Here is a 17,370-nt window from a genome sequence, read left to right as displayed (position 1 = left end):
AAACTTTCAGAGGAACTGAGGACCAATTAAAGGCTTTGACCTTTATTCAGCAGTTCGATGCAGCTTATGTTGGAGGCAACTTCACGGAATCTTCAAAGATACGCAAGGCTGCCACTTTCTTGAAAGGGAATGCGCTCCAATGGTGGACCGCATTGTTGAACCAGGGTCAAGCCCCAACAACGTGGGTCCAATTCAAACAGCTTTTTGCGCCTGCATGGTTGACAAACACTTTTGAAGTGGATCTGATGACAGAATGGCACGAGTTGAATGTTAAACAGTGTGCGAATTTGGAAGAGTACAATAAACAGTTTTGGGCCGCACTATTGCCAGTCACCTCTTACAGGTTTGTGCCATTGTCAGAACAGATTGAGAAGTACTGTTGCGGATTGCCCAAGAAAATTAGGGACTACTGCACAAAGACTACTGTCATGAATATGTTTCAGTTGATAGAGAATGCAAGAGTGGCCAACAATCTGTCGAAGGGAGATTCCGATGGATTTAATAGCCACAAGAAAGGGGCCCAGGGCAAACAGTTTTCAGCCAAGGGCAATGTTGCAGAAAAGCCTTCTGAGTCTCCTGCAAAGAAGCCCTCCACTCAAGAAGCTGATACGTCCAAGAAGCAGACTAAATCTTCTTCGGAACGAGGACAAGGACAAAAAAGGCATTTTTCTGGCAAAACTTTTCAAGAAAGGAAAGCTCTTAGGGAGGCCAAGAAATGCTACATTTGTGAACAAGAAGGACACTTTGCAAATGAGTGCCCACAGAAGAAGTCACAGGATAAGGATGACAAGTCAAACCATAAAGGGAAGAAGCCAAAGCCGAGTGTAGGACTTGTTCCAGATTTGGTTGGAGATCAGCCAAACACAGATGCCACGGAGCTGTGCAGAGCTTGGGGCAAAGTTAGAGACCAGACAGTGCTGGTTTTCTTTGATCCAGGAGCCCGTGCAAATTTCATATCACCAGAATTGGCATCAAAGTTGGGCATTCGTGGAGAGGAGATGGGTATGACAGGGGAAGCAGGTTTGGCATGCCCAAGACATTCAGAGCCTGTTACTCCCATTCTAGGAAAGCTTCGTCTGCACATTCAGAGCTATGTGGATGCGGAAGAATTTCATATTATGCCGCTTGAGGGCTGTGATGTGTTATTGGGTATCCCATGGTGTTACAGGTTGCATGCTATGGTGGATACTTACAACAAAAAGATTACCCTTGTACATAGAGGAAAGACTCATGTCCTTGATGTAAAGCTTAAAGGCGAGTCTGTTCCAGTTGTTTCTGCTTCTGCTATTTCATCTGTAATAAAGAATCATCTTTCTGCGTACTTGATCTTTGCAAAAGAAGTACCTCAAGTTGTATCTAATTTGTCTACCTTAGATAAAGACAGGTCAACTTTTTTGAGTGGTTTCGGTGATTGTTTTTCGGACTCTTTGCCAGGGGAGTTACCTCCTGAGAGACCTGAGGATCATACTATAGATCTTGTGCCAGGTTCTAGTCCGCCGAATAGACCACCATACAGGGTTAGTGCAGCCCAGCAGAAAGAGATTATGGGTCAGGTCAACGAGCTTTTAGAGAAGGGGCTGATTCAGCCCAGTTCATCCCCTTTTTGTTCGCCTGTACTCTTAGTGCAGAAGAAGGATGGTTCATGGCGCATGTGCATTGACTATCGCGCCTTGAATAAGAATACCATCAAGAACAGGTTCCCCATACCGAGGATAGATGACATTCTTGATCGGCTTGAGGGAGCGTCATTGTTTACAAGGATAGACCTAAAGAGTGGGTATCATCAGATACGCATTAGGCCAGAAGATGTCCATAAGACTACGTTCAGGACAACATTTGGTCTCTATGAGTTTCTTGTCATGCCATTTGGTCTCACAAATGCTCCTGCCACATTTAATAGAATGATGGACAGAATTTTTAGACCACATAGAAACTTCGTGGGTACCTTCTTTGATGACATGATTGTCTACTCAAAGTCTGAAGAGGAGCATAGGGATCACTTGACCGCAGTTTTCAATGAGCTACGCAAGAATAGGCTACTCATCAATGCGAAGAAAAGTGAGTTCTTTTTGCAAGAAATTCACTTCCTTGGGCACATTGTTTCAAAGGATGGGGTACGCATGGATCCCGCTAAAGTGGAAGCAATTAGGTCATGGCCAGACTTGAAGTCCGTACATGACATTCGAAGCTTTCTAGGCTTATGTTCCTATTACAGGAGGTTCATCCGAAATTTTGCTCAGATTGCTTCTCCACTCCATGCACTCCAAGGAAAAGGAGTTACTTTCAAGTGGACAGCCAAGGAAATTTTAGCGTTCAAACACTTGAAAGAGAAGCTGACTTCAGATCCGGTAATTATTTTGCCAGATCTTTCTAAACCTTTTGTGGTTCAATGTGATGCGTGTGGCCATAGTCTTGGTGCAGTTCTGATGCAGAATGGCCGAGTAGTCGCATATGAGAGCAGAATTCTTTTGAAGACTGAAAGGAACTTGCAAGTCTATGAGAAAGAATTGCTGGCAGTAATTCATGCTCTCACTAGTTGGAAACACTATTTGCTAGGGGCTGATTTTGTTGTCCAAACGGATCATCAAACCTTGCGATATTTTCTTACACAGACGAAGTTGTCTGAGAAGCACATGCGATGGGCAAACATCTTGTCAATGTTCCATTTTCAGATTGTGCATGTGCAAGGGAAAAAGAACGTGGTGGCTGATGCGTTGTCACGAAAGCCCCAAATTTCAGCAGTGTCAATTCCGTACCATTGTGAACTAGACGAAATGAAGACACAATATGCTGAAGATTCAGATTTTGCAAGGATCTATGACCAGCTTGTTGATGGGCAACATCATGAGCACTATATGCTTAAGAATGACTTTCTCATGATGCATGGAAAGTTATGCGTTACTAAACAGTTACGGCCAAAGATTTTGATGGAAAGTCATGCTCCACCTTATGCTGGGCATCGTGGAATTGATGCGACAGTGAAAGGGGTTGAGGCATTCTTCTATTGGCAAGCTTTGCGTCAAGATGTTGACACATTTGTAAGATCATGCTTAGTATGCCAAAAAGTCAAATTTGACAGACAAAAGCAACCGGGATTGTTGCAGCCATTGCCGATCCCAGATAGGCCATGGGAAAGTATAGCAATGGACTTTATCTTTGATCTTCCAAGGACGCAAACAGGAAATGATGGGATTTGGACTATCATTTGTAGGTTCAGTAAGCAGGCCCATTTCATTCCTGTTAGGAAGAAGATAAAGCCAGAACACATGGTCAAGATATTCATGAGCAATATCTTTAAATATCATGGGATGCCTCAGTCAATTGTCAGTGACAGGGATCCACGTATGACGAGTCTTTTCTGGAAGGCATTGTTTGAGAACATGGGCACTACGCTCAAGTTCTCTTCTTCGTTTCATCCGCAAACTGATGGACAGTCAGAAGAGGCAAATTCTACTGTCTTGGACCTACTCAAATGTTATGTCTCAGAGCACAAGGCAACTTGGGAACACCATCTCCCATTGGTTGAATATGCTTACAATAACACTGTGCATACATCAACAGGTAAGGCACCATTTGAGATAGTGGAAGGAGGAAAGAAAGTCCCACCCATTTTGCAGACTAAGGACAAGATATTTGAGGCAGACAAGTATGTGCAAGATATGGATGAAACATACAGGAAGATAAAGATTGCTCTTGAGAAGACTCAGGCTAAGCAAAAGAAAGTTGCTGATCGTCACCGTCGTGAACTTGTATTTTCACTTGGTGATTGGGTACTTTTGCGCTTTGAAAAGGCCAGGTTAAGGAAAAGGAAAGGCAAGGAACGCTTGTTTCCTAAGCTCAGTATGCGATATTATGGTCCTTTTCATATTTCAGAAAAGATCAGCGATGTAGCTTACAGGTTAAAGCTACCAGAAGGCTGGAAAATACATAATGCTTTTCATGTCAGCCTTCTAAGGCCCTTTGTTGGTGATGTGCCAGAGAATATGCTTGATGAGGAACAACCCGAACTCGAAGAATTGGATGAAATCCTTGTTCCTGAACAGATATTGGCACATAAAGAAAGAAAGGTTAGAGGAAAGGTTGCAAGACGCTATTTGGTGAAGTTCAAGAACTATCCATCATTAGATGCCAAATGGATGGAAGAGTCTGAATTGCTTGATTCACCTCAGCTATTGCAATTGTATCTTGAAGCCTTTCAAATGGAACCCACAGTGACTTGATGCAGCCTTTTTGGAGCAAGGCAAGAGCATGGTTAATGATGCTCAAGAGAGTAGTTAAGCAATTGTATCTACTCTTTCCATACAGAATTTAGCTAGAGAAGTTTGTGCTCAAGAGTACACTAGAAGACTTCTATGCTTGATATATGTGTCGTAGCCAGGTTGGTGGGATTGTTTAATCGTCCAACGCTACATTTCCGGAAGCATGTATATCTTGGATTCCCATCATAGAATATATGTGATATCAAGAGATATCTGCATGTATTATTGGCATGCAAGCGAGGTCGCTTGCAGTATTTCAAGGGTGGGGTGTGTCACCAGGAGAGGTATTTTTCCTGTTGCCTTCCGTAAATAAGTATTAGATATATTTATTTTATTTTTACTTGTTTGTCCCAAAACCCTTGAAAAGGTGCAAGTGGACATTGCATGGCCAGTGTGAAACGGTTGCAGCCAAATGGGTTTCTCACATCGGGGATCTAGGTCGGTCAGACAGGGACTGCCCGGGCCAGTTAGCACTGAATTCTAATGAGTATGGAAGCTCGTGTGCGCCAAACTGGAATTTGGGCCACTCGTCAAGTCACAGCAACTTTATAAGTTGAAAGGGGCCAGTAAATTAACCCACATTGTAGATGTTGGTCAAATGGTAGTCTTCAATGATGGTCAGGAGACCGATAGGGACGCCATGGAAGCATCTCCTAAAATTTAGGGAACTGCTATTTTTGACCGGAAAATGTGTTCGCGTCATTAGCTCTGGAATGACAAGGGGAACATTTTATTGCTCTGCTGCCAAGTCAACTGACGCACCAGTTGAGATATTTTTAGCAGGGAAAGCCCAAACTCGGAAACTGGGCGACATGTCAGCATGTGAGCGATTCTGCCACTCTGGGAGGCAAAAACGAGCTGCATATCAACAAAGAAGACGCCATTTTCAGCCTCAGGTGGATTGTAGCAGGTACAGAAGCTATGGAATGCTTACCTTGCCCTCTATGCACAGTATGGTGACGGGAGTGATGCCCCGCACGCTACATACTGCTCTCTTTCTCCCCTACGTACAGTATGTTATGCCCCACTAGTGGGCTTCTCATTTGACCTATGTACAGTTCTGGGGGTTTATGCACATTTGCCAAGGCAAGAGCCTTCTGAACAAGAACCGGATTAGCTAATTGCTAATCCCCCACAGGTACGCACAGTTCCATCACGAAAGATTGCGAGTTTGGAGAGTTTTCTCGCGTGAAAACTCGTCCAATTCACAGGGGAACTGTCCCATTGCGTGCGGGAGCCCTTGGGACACGCGTAGGCGTGTTCGCTCCGCTAAAAACGATCCGAAACAGGGAATTACAGCCTGCTGTGTTTTTTTGCAGGTTTAGGGTTTCGCACCTAAACTGCAAGGGAACATCGGGGGGGCCTCGTGAGAGCCTTGGGATGCGTGTACAGGCTTTTGGGCTCCCGGCAGTGAAAAACAGAGAATTACAGCCAGCTGAATTTCTGTGACAGCTCACCAGAAAGCTTCCAGATATCGAGGGAATCCGTCCTAGACAGGTGTTTTTGACCTACAGGGGTTTTTGCGCCGTTATGCTGTCGAAATCCGGTCGAAAACCTGCGTTTTCAGCCCTCGCCAGGTTTGGACAGCTTTGTGAAAGCTTGTGCTAAGTGGTCAGATCGTCTACCTTAATTTGAATAAAGAAATACCGAAAGGGGCGCCAGTCTTTGGGGCCTACAGGGTGTCGGTCTCGTGTGCGCAGTGACATTCTAGTCGCTGGACGCAGCTGTGTTCTCTTCCCTTCTCAGTGCTCTGTGTAAAGTTAACAGGTAATTGAAATAGTACCGCCGTCTACGTTGTACGGGCCGGTTATATCGTTCATATTCAACCAAGAAGAAATAAAAAGCTTCTTAAATTTCAGCCATATAACTGGCGCAGTCTTGTTTAAAAGAAGCGTGGACCACCAAGTACGAGCATTCCCCTTAAGGTAAGAGGTAGCTCTCCAAATCTTGGAGTGCTCTGAATAGCGTCCTCCCGCGAAAGCAATGTCAGACTGTTGTATAAAAGACAAAGCCTTCGAAGCATCTGAGTATCCTGAAAAAGTATCAAACTTGATCGAGTGGTCACCTTCCTTCAACTCTCGGACTTTCTTGCTTTTATCTTCGAGAAAGTCATACTGGTTGGCTTTGTAAAAATTCTTCTTGTTCGCATAGAAGTTTCCGTCATCGGAATCTGAGCTGTCTATAAACGAGTCCTCAATAGAACTGTTAGTCTCTAGGCGAGAGTTAGCGTTTCTTGCCCTTTCCGAAGCTTTGTTTCCTGCTTCGCTTTTTACCTTTTTTGTCTTCTTCGCTCTAATCTGAAGAGCTAGAAGAACTGTAAGAAGAAGAAGAAGAAGAAGAACTGGGTACTCCTTCAAATCGACCATGCTTCTTTCTGTTTCTTTGCCTTGTCGAATGTCGACTGATGACCCAAATATCCTGGGAAGTCAGTGCTTTTCTTCTGCTTTTTGCCGTGCTTTTTGGCTTTCTTTTGTGCGTCAAAAAGTTGAGCAATCCGTGCATCAACCACCTCTTGTAATTCCTTCTCTGAATACTGTTTGTGATCAGAAGGTTTCTTGAGAGCGGGTTTCAAGGGTAGTGTAGTGGTTTTCTGCCACTGTGTATGCACTTCCTGAAAAGAAGTCTCGCTCATATATTTTGCCAATTTCGGATCCTTCGCAAAACTGAGCATCATCTTTGTTGCATCGCCGATCAATTGACGACGCTTCATCTCTCTTTGCTCCGCCTGAGTAGGCCGAGGCGGGCCATACTCTCTGCCTGAATCTTCGTTGTGATCCCTACCCGCATCTCCAGATGCAAAGGGAGTCGATTGATCCTTGCGTGAAGCCATAGGTGCCGCGGAAAAAAAAAAATTGGGGATCAGATTTCCCGCAGAAGAGAAATCGGTCGTGCTCTGATACCACTGTAACAGACTTGGACACTCCCAAGTCAAGAATCAATCGCGACAGCACCAAATAACCACTTCAAAACAATTCACAGATCACAATAGATTTGCACTGGCCCGGCGGAGTTCCGTGCCTAGAGATATTGGCCCCAAAGACTGACGCCCCTTTCGGTATTTCTTTATGTATTAATCAATGTCGAAGTACAAGAGAGTGGCTCGGGGTTCACTCTCACACTCTGCGTCCAGATGCTCTGAGTAGTGAGGCCCTCACCACTAATTTAAAGGTTACAAGGGATGCCCAAAAGCAAAACCCCAAAAGCTTGAAAGCAAAAGCAAATTCTCTCTCTCAATAAGAGTTAAAATAAAGCAATTCATCTCTCTTTCTCTCATCCAAAAAATCCTTGCGTAGCAAAAAGCTAGGATTTGCGTCGCTCATTTTTTATCTATTATTTATTTTTCAATTCCCACCTCCGCGATTTCCGAAAATTAGGGTTTCTGGCATAAATTAGGGTTTCTGATGTCGGTAGCCACGTCATCACTTTGTGACAATTCTTGTGATTCTTGTGGTTCTTTCCTTGAGTGATGTAGAACACTGCCAAAGCTCTGATACCAATGTAAGGTGCAGCGGAATGAATGTTTGCGCTTTGCTCAAGATGAGTGCTCCCAACTGTGCTCAAGGTTCCTTTTGTTCTTATGGAAGGGAGAGCCTTTCGTTCTTAATGAGAGAATGATATGATCTCAAACAAGTGAATGGACACTGTGCATGCAAGTGTATGAGACTGAGAGAAGAGAGATACGACACCAAAGACGTTGTAAAACCCTCCTCCGAAGGCCCCACTCTCGTCGGCGAGAGTGCTCTACTTATGATTGCACAATCTGGTACAAATGGTATGCATGCGACTGATGCAAGTCTAGGCTATGTCGACGATGACGACGGTGATGACGAAGTCGACCTAAGGGCTGAAATCTGCAATCTTCCTACTGCTGTCCAAAAACGCTATGGGCTGAAATCTGCGATTAGTCCAAAACACTGATTTGGGGGGGCTGTTTTCTGTGGTTCTTTGACGCTGAAAATCTGCAGGTTTAGGGCTGAAAACTGAGGTTCCTAAAGGCTGAAAATTGATGGTCTTCCGGCTCGAATCTACTACTTCTTTGGGCTGATCTTGATGGTCTTCATTGCTTGGAATCTGCAACTATTTCATAGCTGAAATCTGATGTCAGAAAACGCTAGGGCTGATGTGAACAAAAAACGCTAGGGCATGTTGCTTCAAACACGCTAGGATCTGGGGTATCCAAAAACGCTAGCTGATGGGGGGGGTTCTTGTGGCGATGGGTCGCTGATGTAGAAATGCAGGCTTGGTGATGCTTCCCAAAAACGCTAGGAGAGGGAAAGCCTTGGGCGATGGTTCTTGCTTGGAGGGAATCCACAAAGGGTCTTGTGAGAAGTTGCATGTTGAGCTTGGCTCTTGTTGCCCCTTCTGCCAAATAGTGCTAGCTCTAGTTTGCTTATATACGAACTTAGCAAAATTGCCCTACCTACTTTTGTTGGAAAGTCACTTAAATTAATAAGTGAAAAATACCAAAAATAGGTAAAATAGGCTAAATGCACTGGAAAAATCCCTTGATGGAATCTGATGGATTCTGGTGGGAATACTGACGATCATGCTGTGTGCAACCAAAGGATATGCATCTATACTAAGTGATTGGGCATGCATGGTCTACGAAAAGACTCACAAAAGTGCCATATCACTTCTAAATCTAGACTGACTGGACTGACTGAACCTTGATCATGATGTAGCTTGTCCACGGACACATAGGGTTAGATCTGTCACGTGACAACGTATCTGCCCAATAGCGCATCGTATCCCATGAGATAAGTGTGTATCCATGTATGCAGGCCTAGTCACAAAACCGTCCTCCATGAGTTGGAGAAGATGCTCTCTGAAGAAGGCCATCTTCGTGCCCAACTCCTGTGTCGGCTGTATCCATGTGCTCCTGGTATCTAGCTGAATCAAATCCTGGCATATGAGTCGTGATCTCTGTTCGTGTGAGGGACAGGGAGGGTGCATCCAGGGAGTATTGAAACGGAGGCAATCTATCCATGTGACTGAAACCATGTGACTGAAACCATGCTGTTATCTGTTCATACCAACATGCTGTATCGCCTTGTAGCACTAGTTGTCGAGATGACTTCATGGCAAGCCGAGCGTATCTGTCCCTGGGGAGATCCCATAAACCGTGTATAAAGGATACTGATCTAGTCAATGCCTCCACCACAGGCGCGGGGGGGGGGGGGGGGGGGGGGGGGGGGGGGGGGGGGGGGGGGGGCTAGCTTGGCTCGGATTATCTCATGCGGCACTGAGGCCTTAGCCCGAATCATCCGAGCGATCATAGAGACTAGAGGCCTCTCCATATATCTCCATTCATCTGTGTTGCCAGATCTCCCATGATGGTCTACTGAGGGTCCCCATACTTGAACTTCGTAGAGCATAACTGAAGTCACTAGAGTGTCAAAAAGCCAGAGCTTTGTTCGCGGTTCCTGAAACTGAACGGACACATCCTCTCCAGTCCTCCCAAGGCTGCATATGCTCTCGTCAATCTAGTCTCTAATGCTCTCCTCAGTGAAAACACCGGTCCACCGAAAACTACCCCAAGATAAGTATATGCATCTGTGTACTCCACAGTCTCCTGGCCATACGTAAAATGTGGGTGTTGACCTCCTGACCCACTGTGGTGTGGTGTTGAACACCATAATTTTGGTTTTCCCCGAGTTGATAGACAATCCACTCTCACGAGCAAATGTATGCAAAGCATCTAAAAGACGCCGCATCCCCTCTCAAGAGTCAGAAATCAACACAATATCATCAGCATATAGTAACAACGGAATCCATGTCCCTGGTAGCTAAGCCCCTCTGTTTCCATGACGCTCCACATAGATTGAAAGCTCATCCACATATATCCCAGAAAGAGTCGGAGATAGGGGGCATCCCTGCTTCACTCCAATAGTGGAGTGGACCATGTCAGACATTCCCTCAATAGTGCGTACCCGCCCCATCACTTTCCTGTATAAAGCCAATATACCCCATATCAGCTCTGTAGGCACACCCATGTCCTGTAGTCTGCATATAAGTCTGGCTCTCGGCACTGTGTCAAAAGCTTTGCGGAAATCCACAAAGCTACAATAGATCATGGTGTCTACCCTCCTCAATAATAGCTCTGAGTGTCAGAATCTGGTCAAGAGTGGAGAAACCTCTCCTGAATCCAGCTTGCCTTGGTGCTCATATGCCCTCTCGCTCTGCCCATCTACTCAACTCCTGCTCAAGAACGGATGCATACAGCCTAGCTAATGTGTGACCAACCATGATGGTGCGATAATTCCCGGTAATCATGGGATCTCCTAACTTGAAATAGGCACGATCGTAGACATACTCCAAGTCTCAGGAAAGCCTTCATACATGGCTCGATTAAACATCATAGCAAGGAGCTCTGCAAGCATATCTCTGGCATTGATGAAGTGCTCTGCTACCAGACCATCATGATCATGTGCTCTCCTTGTCTTCATCCTGTCAATGGTTTTCCTTACCCTCTCGGCAGTAAAGAAAGAACATGTCTCCGAGCATGTCTCTAGTGGGTCCGGCAACTAACTAAACAGAAACACTACTAGAGTTGTAAAAGCTGGGTATCAAGAGCCTGAGAGGTACATGTACAAAAAGTGGCTGTGTATCTCAAAGACCACATACAAAATGGTGGATATGTGTATCAAAGTCCGGAGATGGCTCGCATTGGTCGCTGCATGATTGTGTTGATGTCCTCCATGGTGATTCTCTATTGCAACCTCCTCCGTCAATGGAAGCATCCCCTCATCCTAGGCCTCCCGGATCTCCCCAACTCTGCTGCTCGATCACTCGGTATATCTCTGTTGGTGATATGCCCTGTATCCCTCCTCTCTGGCTGGTCTCGTCTCTGCTCAATCTCTGGATGCAAGAACATTGTGATCCGTCTCTGGGTGGGTGTGTCTTCCGGTGTCTCTCTCTCTCTCTCTCTCTCTCTCTCTCTCTCTCTCTCTCTCTCTCTCTCTCTCTCTCTCTTCCATCTTCGTGCCGAACTCCTGTGGCGGCTCTATCCATGTTCTCCTGGTATCCAGCTGGATCGAGTACCAATAACTTGCAAGCATTTAGCCATCCCAATCGTCCACAAGGAGACTACAACCACATTAATGAAAAAGATATCGCAGGGTTTAGAGTCAAAAGCATGTATAGTACCTCGCAACATATCCAGTGAGCCCCGTCCGCAACCAAGATCCATCAACGGGAAAATGGAATCCTCTTTTTCCTCCTCAAAAGTAAGGTGTCAATCCGGAAACTCTTAACAGCCAACAAACTACACCCCAAGTGACAAAGACTATGCAAACACCCACCGGATAGAGTAAGGAACAAACTACACGCCAAACCACACACATCTGGACGAACCCAAAGATAGTGGTTAATAGTCTCATGTACAACTCATGCTGATGTCTCCTCTTGCAAACCAACATGAACCATCAACTACATGAAATAGAAAATACAGCGATTGATCCACTAATCCGAAAGGAAGGACCAATGTCTGTAGATGAATGCATGAGATAGGTAGGCATCTAACCAACCTCCAATTATGTAGGCCAACAATCACAACTCGCTCCTGCAATAATATGCTGATCAATGCCAGCAGAACACTCAAAAAAGAGACTGTCTGACGCTGATCTCCACCAGCTAAGAGGGCTCAGGATAGATATCGGATTGCATGGCAATGGGCGCATCCAGTTCCCCGTTCGTCATGTGTGCTTAACCAGGTGCAATGATTAAACAGGCTGCATGATTGAGCAAAATTATCATCAACCTGCGCAACACCTGGTGCTTGAAATCTTTATCCTCCTAGGTGATGTTCACGTGGCAGGCAGGTTGCACGCAGCAACAAACGAGTTCCCATGGCAACCTGTTGCGAGCTTTTTCCACCATTCCAGTAGACATGTCGTCAAACTTTATTGGACGAAAATGAAGTGCGCCTTTCAGCTTCTTGTCTTTTTCTGCGGTTCCCTACCGGCTCCACCCCCCTCCCCTTGAAGCAGCATTGCAACTGGTTGCAAACCAGTTGCGTGCTTTTCCTTGGCAACCTCTCACAAGAACTTGAAAAGTTCGCAACTAGTTGGCAACCCAGCCTCATGTGAACTTGTGAACCGGACCATAACCACCTTGCCTACACGACAGGGTTGAATGTCTTATTTATTGGCTATGCCTTTCGACGGAAAGGGAGGGTAAGTGCCGAGGGAGTTTCAACCCATGTACATAAGAGCGCCCTTCAAATTTTATAAGGTATGTTTTATTTTTCTTCTCTCTGATATGTAGTCTCTCTTCTTCTTCGTTTCCTTCTCTCTCTCTCTCTCTCTCTCTCTCTCTCTCTCTCTCTCTCCTCGTCGGCTAGATCTTTAAGGTCTCTTGGGATAGATTCCTACGACGTTAAAAATCTCTTCTACTCGGGTGTGTGTGTGTGTGTGTGTGTGTGTGTGTGTGGATGTGGATGTGGGTGTGTGTGCTAATAAAAAGAGGAAAATGGTATAACCTTTCTATCACCCAAGTGTGGTAGATTGGTTATGACATTTCCCTCTTGAATAACAGGTCTTGAGTTCAACTCTCCTCGCCGGCTAGATCTTTAAGGTCTCTTGGGATAGTTTCCTACGACGTTAAAATTCTCTTCTTCTTGGGTGTGTGTATGGGTGTGGGTGTGTGTGCTAATAAAAAGAGGAAAATGGTACAACCTTTCTATCACCCAAGTGTGGTAGATTGGTTATGCCATTTCCCTCTTGAATAACAGGTCTTGAGTCCCACTCTCCTCATCGGCTAGATCTTTAAGGTCTCTTGGGATAGTTTCCTACGACGTTAAAACTCTCTTCTTCTCAAGTGTGGGTGTGGGTGTGTGTGCGCGTTAATAAAAAGAGGAAAATGGTATAACCTTTCTATCACCCAAGTGTGGTAGATTGGTTATGCCATTTCCCTCTTGAATAAGAGGTCTTGAGTTCAACCCTCCTCGTCAGCTAGATCTTTAAGGTCTCTTGGGATAGTTTTCTACGACGTTAAAACTCTCTTCTTCTCGGGTGTGTGTGTGGATGTGGGTGTGGGTGTGGGTGCGTGTGCTAATAAAAAGAGGAAAATGGTATAATTTCTATCACCCAAGTGTGGTAGATTGGTTGGTTATGCCAGTTCTCTCTTGAATAATAGGTCTTGAGTTCAACTCTCCTCGTCGGCTAGATCTTTAACATCTCTTGGGATAGTATCCTACGACGTTAAAACTCTCTTCTCTTCTTCTTCTTCTTCTTCTTCTTCTCTCTCTCTCTCTTCCTTCAATCCAAGTGAAAGGCAGTGCTAACGTCTGTCTCAGACGCCTTGTTTAAACATAGTAGGCCTAATGTTCAAATCAATGTTGGGCAAGTCAAAAATAGAAAGTGACCTGCCCAGCAGGTGAAGAATAGGGAATTGCATGATCAATCCCTGCAATCCAAGCATGAATGCCTCTATGCAGACCAAACTCATCAACAATGAATTGCGCATCCAAATAGTGTTGTCGAGACCACTCAGCAAGGTTGATGCAAGCTCTCTGTCCAAGACAGGCCAATCAAAATGAGTCCTCTCTCCCATTTTCTGCCCCTCAGAGGCTTGAACAGAGGTTTCCAAATCTGTGTAACAAGGGCCTTTCCTCATCTTCACTCAAATCCAGTGAGAAAAGGACAATCCTTACTTTACCTTCGCCCAAATCTGCCACTGCACAAGCAGGCGCGCGCGTGTGTGTGTATGTACGCAGGTGCATTTATGTTTACGTGAAAATGTAAATAGGGGCATTTCATGTTTTCACACACACACACAGAGGAGAGAGAGAGAGAGAGAGAGAGCGAGAGCGAGCGAGCTTACAAGGTCGACAGAGATGAGGAAGGCGAAGAGGCCCACCACATAGCGATGGGTGAGGATGGGGCTGTTTTGAGAGGAGCGCTGTTGATAGAAGAGGATGCTGGGTAAAGAAAGCACAATGGAGCCCAACTCTTTGCCCCCCCTCCTGCACGCGTCTGCTGCGCCAACCCAACAGGCGCTCGCCACATCCATCTACTCTAGAGGGCGCGCGCCCGCGCCACAGAGAGAGAGAGAGAGAGAGAGAGAGAGAGAGAGAGACTTCAGTTGGTGCGCGCGGCAGAAACAAAGGCGTTCATGAACTTCAGGTGGTCTTGCATTACGTAATTCCAGTGTTTTGGCTTGCTTAAAAACGGAGAAGGAAGATAGACAAACAGGTGTCCAGATCCTACATCTATTGAGAGGCTGAAGACCTTTAAGCCAGGCCTTGGGTTTTGTGGAGTCAGCTTTGGAACCTTTTCACACGTATATAAGCACTCTAACTCTAAATTTGAGGGGGACAATCGCACTACAAATCTTATATTATAACTAAAATTTCCATAATTTGAATCGGCTTGAGAACCTTCTTGCCCAAATTTCAGCAGGCCATTTTTCATTTTGAACAGGCTTTGGATAAAGCAAACTTATCTTTTCCCAAGCCTTGCTTTAAGCTTAATGCTTCCCCCCTCTCTCCCTCTCTCGGGAGATAATGTGTTGCTCTAGAGTAATGCGCAAGTGAATGAGGGTAAGGTTGTTCTTGGCAAGTAGACAATTGAAGTCCAAATGTACAACCTAAAAAATAAGGAGACTAAAAACCACTCTAGTCCATTATAGCATATACTCTTGGTTTGATGCAACCGTGAAGAATTTTTATTGGGTATTTTATGAAAGAATCAATTGATTTTCAACTTATAAAGCAATTGGAAGATTGGTTCAATTTATAGTGGAAGTGAATAACATGAAATATACTGAGAACCAATGTCATGACACAAGTCGTACCCTATAGGGAGGTTGCAATTTAGTGATATTTATATGAAAGGGTCTATAATTATGCAAGTTGGGCCAAATTCTAGCCTATGGATTAGGGATGAGAGCTTGTGGAGGTTTCGGCTGTGGAGATGCCTAGTCTCATCCAAAGAATGGATCTCAATCTATGCAAACGAGGAGTAGGCAGGCCACTCCAATCATAGAATTAATCTACAAAAATGATTTGCATCGAATGCAAAATTTATTAAAAACTTCTCACATCGATTTGAATATTGTAGACATGGCATAATTTCTTCTCAATTTCAAGGGAATGGAGTAATCTTTGTTTATATGTGTTGTTCATGGTGTGTTCTTAATTCAATTATGACATGCAAGATGGAATTGTTTGCATCTTGGTTCGGTTAATTGATTTTCTTGTGTAATTGCATGTAGACACATCATGCCTCTTTCTGTGGACGCATGTAAGTAGGATGAGTTGCCCTTAAGTCGGAAAACCGTGCATTTCTCCTTTTATTATCACTTCCTTTTGTTTTCAATCAAAGTCTTTGCATCATCTCCCATAAGAAGCAATTGTGGATGTTGTGGGCTCTCTTTGATTGAGTTTCCAATAATAGTTTTGGAACCCACCTTGTTTGTGGTCTCTTTGTGATTGTCTTTTGTGTTTGCTCCGTCTGCTCTATGACATGATGGACACTAGGCTTCAGTATCCATATCTGACTATTTATGATGTAGAAGCCTTGCTTTTGTAGTTGAAATGAGGTACCCATCTAGAGGTTGATCTTAGTTGTTCCACATATACTACTTTTGGTAATTATATTTGAGGGTTACCATCATAAAATCCTTGTGCTTTGAGTAACTTGATTGGAATCATTTGTTGCTTCACCTATCTTTGTTGGGTAGCTTGGCTAAAGTTTAACTTTGGTACTGCAACATGGGAAGAACACCTCTGTGGAATGTCAAATTTCATGGAGCTTGTGAACCCAAGCAATGGGTTTGGTCGCTCCAAGATGGGCAAGGGAGAGAGGGGAGACTCTTGCTCCACCCCATCCTTGTTGATTCACATGTTGCTATGGAGGGAGGATCCTTGCTATAGTAGAGTGGCTATCGCCATTCAAACCCTTGTCATGCTATTTCAATGAGCCAAAAAGAAACATCGTGAAGAACTTGAGGCCGCACAGGAGCACAAACCATGAGAGGAGGAGTAGAGCACTTGACTCCTTCAATTCCTGCTCATATTGTGCAAGTGGGTCTAGTTTAGCATCACAAATAATCCAAACTAAGGCTTGGTTCCTCTGTAGGAATATTATGATTTTTTCATGTGTGAAGGATGTGGAGACTTGGGGCACAACAAAGAGCTATTTGTCGATGTAAAGACTCCTGAGCACATTCACTTGGTCAATCATGGCAGTAAAAAGCTAATTGTTGATGTGAAAACTTTTGGAGAAGCCAAGAATGAGAAAAATGATTGCCTCTCATCATTTGATGACGGCTCAATAATATTACTTCATAAATTCTTGCAAATCTTGTATAGATTGTGCTTGGTTTCTGTTCCAAACTTCATTGCATGAGATTGCACACATGAAAATGGAGTGGATGATCAGTTAGAATCGTATTTTGCCATTTGCAAGTTTGCATGTCATCAAAATTGGCATTGATTGTCCAGTTCATGTTTCAATGCTTTGGACCAAGTAACTCATTGGACTGCACCGTGCGCAATTTACAAAATTCATCATGTACTTTGCCTCATATCTTTGTTTGATACATCGTGATTTTACAGAAAATCTTGTAAAGATTGATCATGTCTTGATTTTGGGTAGCAGAACATGCGAAAGCTGCATGATTAGTTCTTCCTCTTACAAAAAGCAGAGGAAGATGCCTCTCCCCCTCCTCCAATAGTGTCTGCTATTAAGAATCCTAAAGGAGGCTATGGATCTCTCTCTCTAGTGAGGATTTTCATAGAGTTCATAAGGACAAGCTCTATTATGTTGGCCTTGGGAGTCTCATATGGTTCTGATCATAAGCACTCTCAAGGTGACAACTATTCAAACAAGCATGGATGGCCAATGGCATAAGTTGATCACATATGGTGACCATAGACGGCTCCACCATCCTCTCTTATACCACTTCCATAGACAAGTATCTACAAGAGGTTAATATTCCTTGTTTTGGTCAAGTGAGCTAGTAGTAGTAGGCTATGCGATCTTCATTCTCATGAGGACTACTAAAGAGCATGGCATTGTTCCATAAAAGTTCCATACGAAGCTTCGATTGTTTCTCTCTCCATAAAAAAAAGTGAGTTATGTGAAATTTTCATGGTCTTGCATGCAAT

At 44.4% G+C, this 17,370-nt stretch overlaps 1 protein-coding gene across 1 annotated transcript in view; it reads right to left on the bottom strand.

Moving 5' to 3' along the window:
- The window catches only part of LOC147449517 (uncharacterized), a 31,711-nt gene extending 17,289 nt beyond the window's left edge, over positions 1-14,422 (bottom strand). The window contains exon 1 of the mRNA XM_086522630.1: positions 14,082-14,422. Coding sequence (XP_086378756.1) covers positions 14,082-14,270 — 189 coding nt within the window. The 5' untranslated portion in view covers positions 14,271-14,422. The remainder of the gene's footprint in view (positions 1-14,081) is intronic.
- Positions 14,423-17,370: the final 2,948 nt, after the last annotated feature.

Source organism: Adiantum capillus-veneris, chromosome 10, assembly GCF_014529385.1.
Source record: "Adiantum capillus-veneris isolate H3 chromosome 10, ASM1452938v2, whole genome shotgun sequence".
In the NCBI taxonomy this organism is placed as follows: Eukaryota; Viridiplantae; Streptophyta; class Polypodiopsida; order Polypodiales; family Pteridaceae; genus Adiantum; species Adiantum capillus-veneris.
Note: the sequence above shows the minus strand (reverse complement) of the source record. Positions and strands in the feature narration are given on the sequence as shown.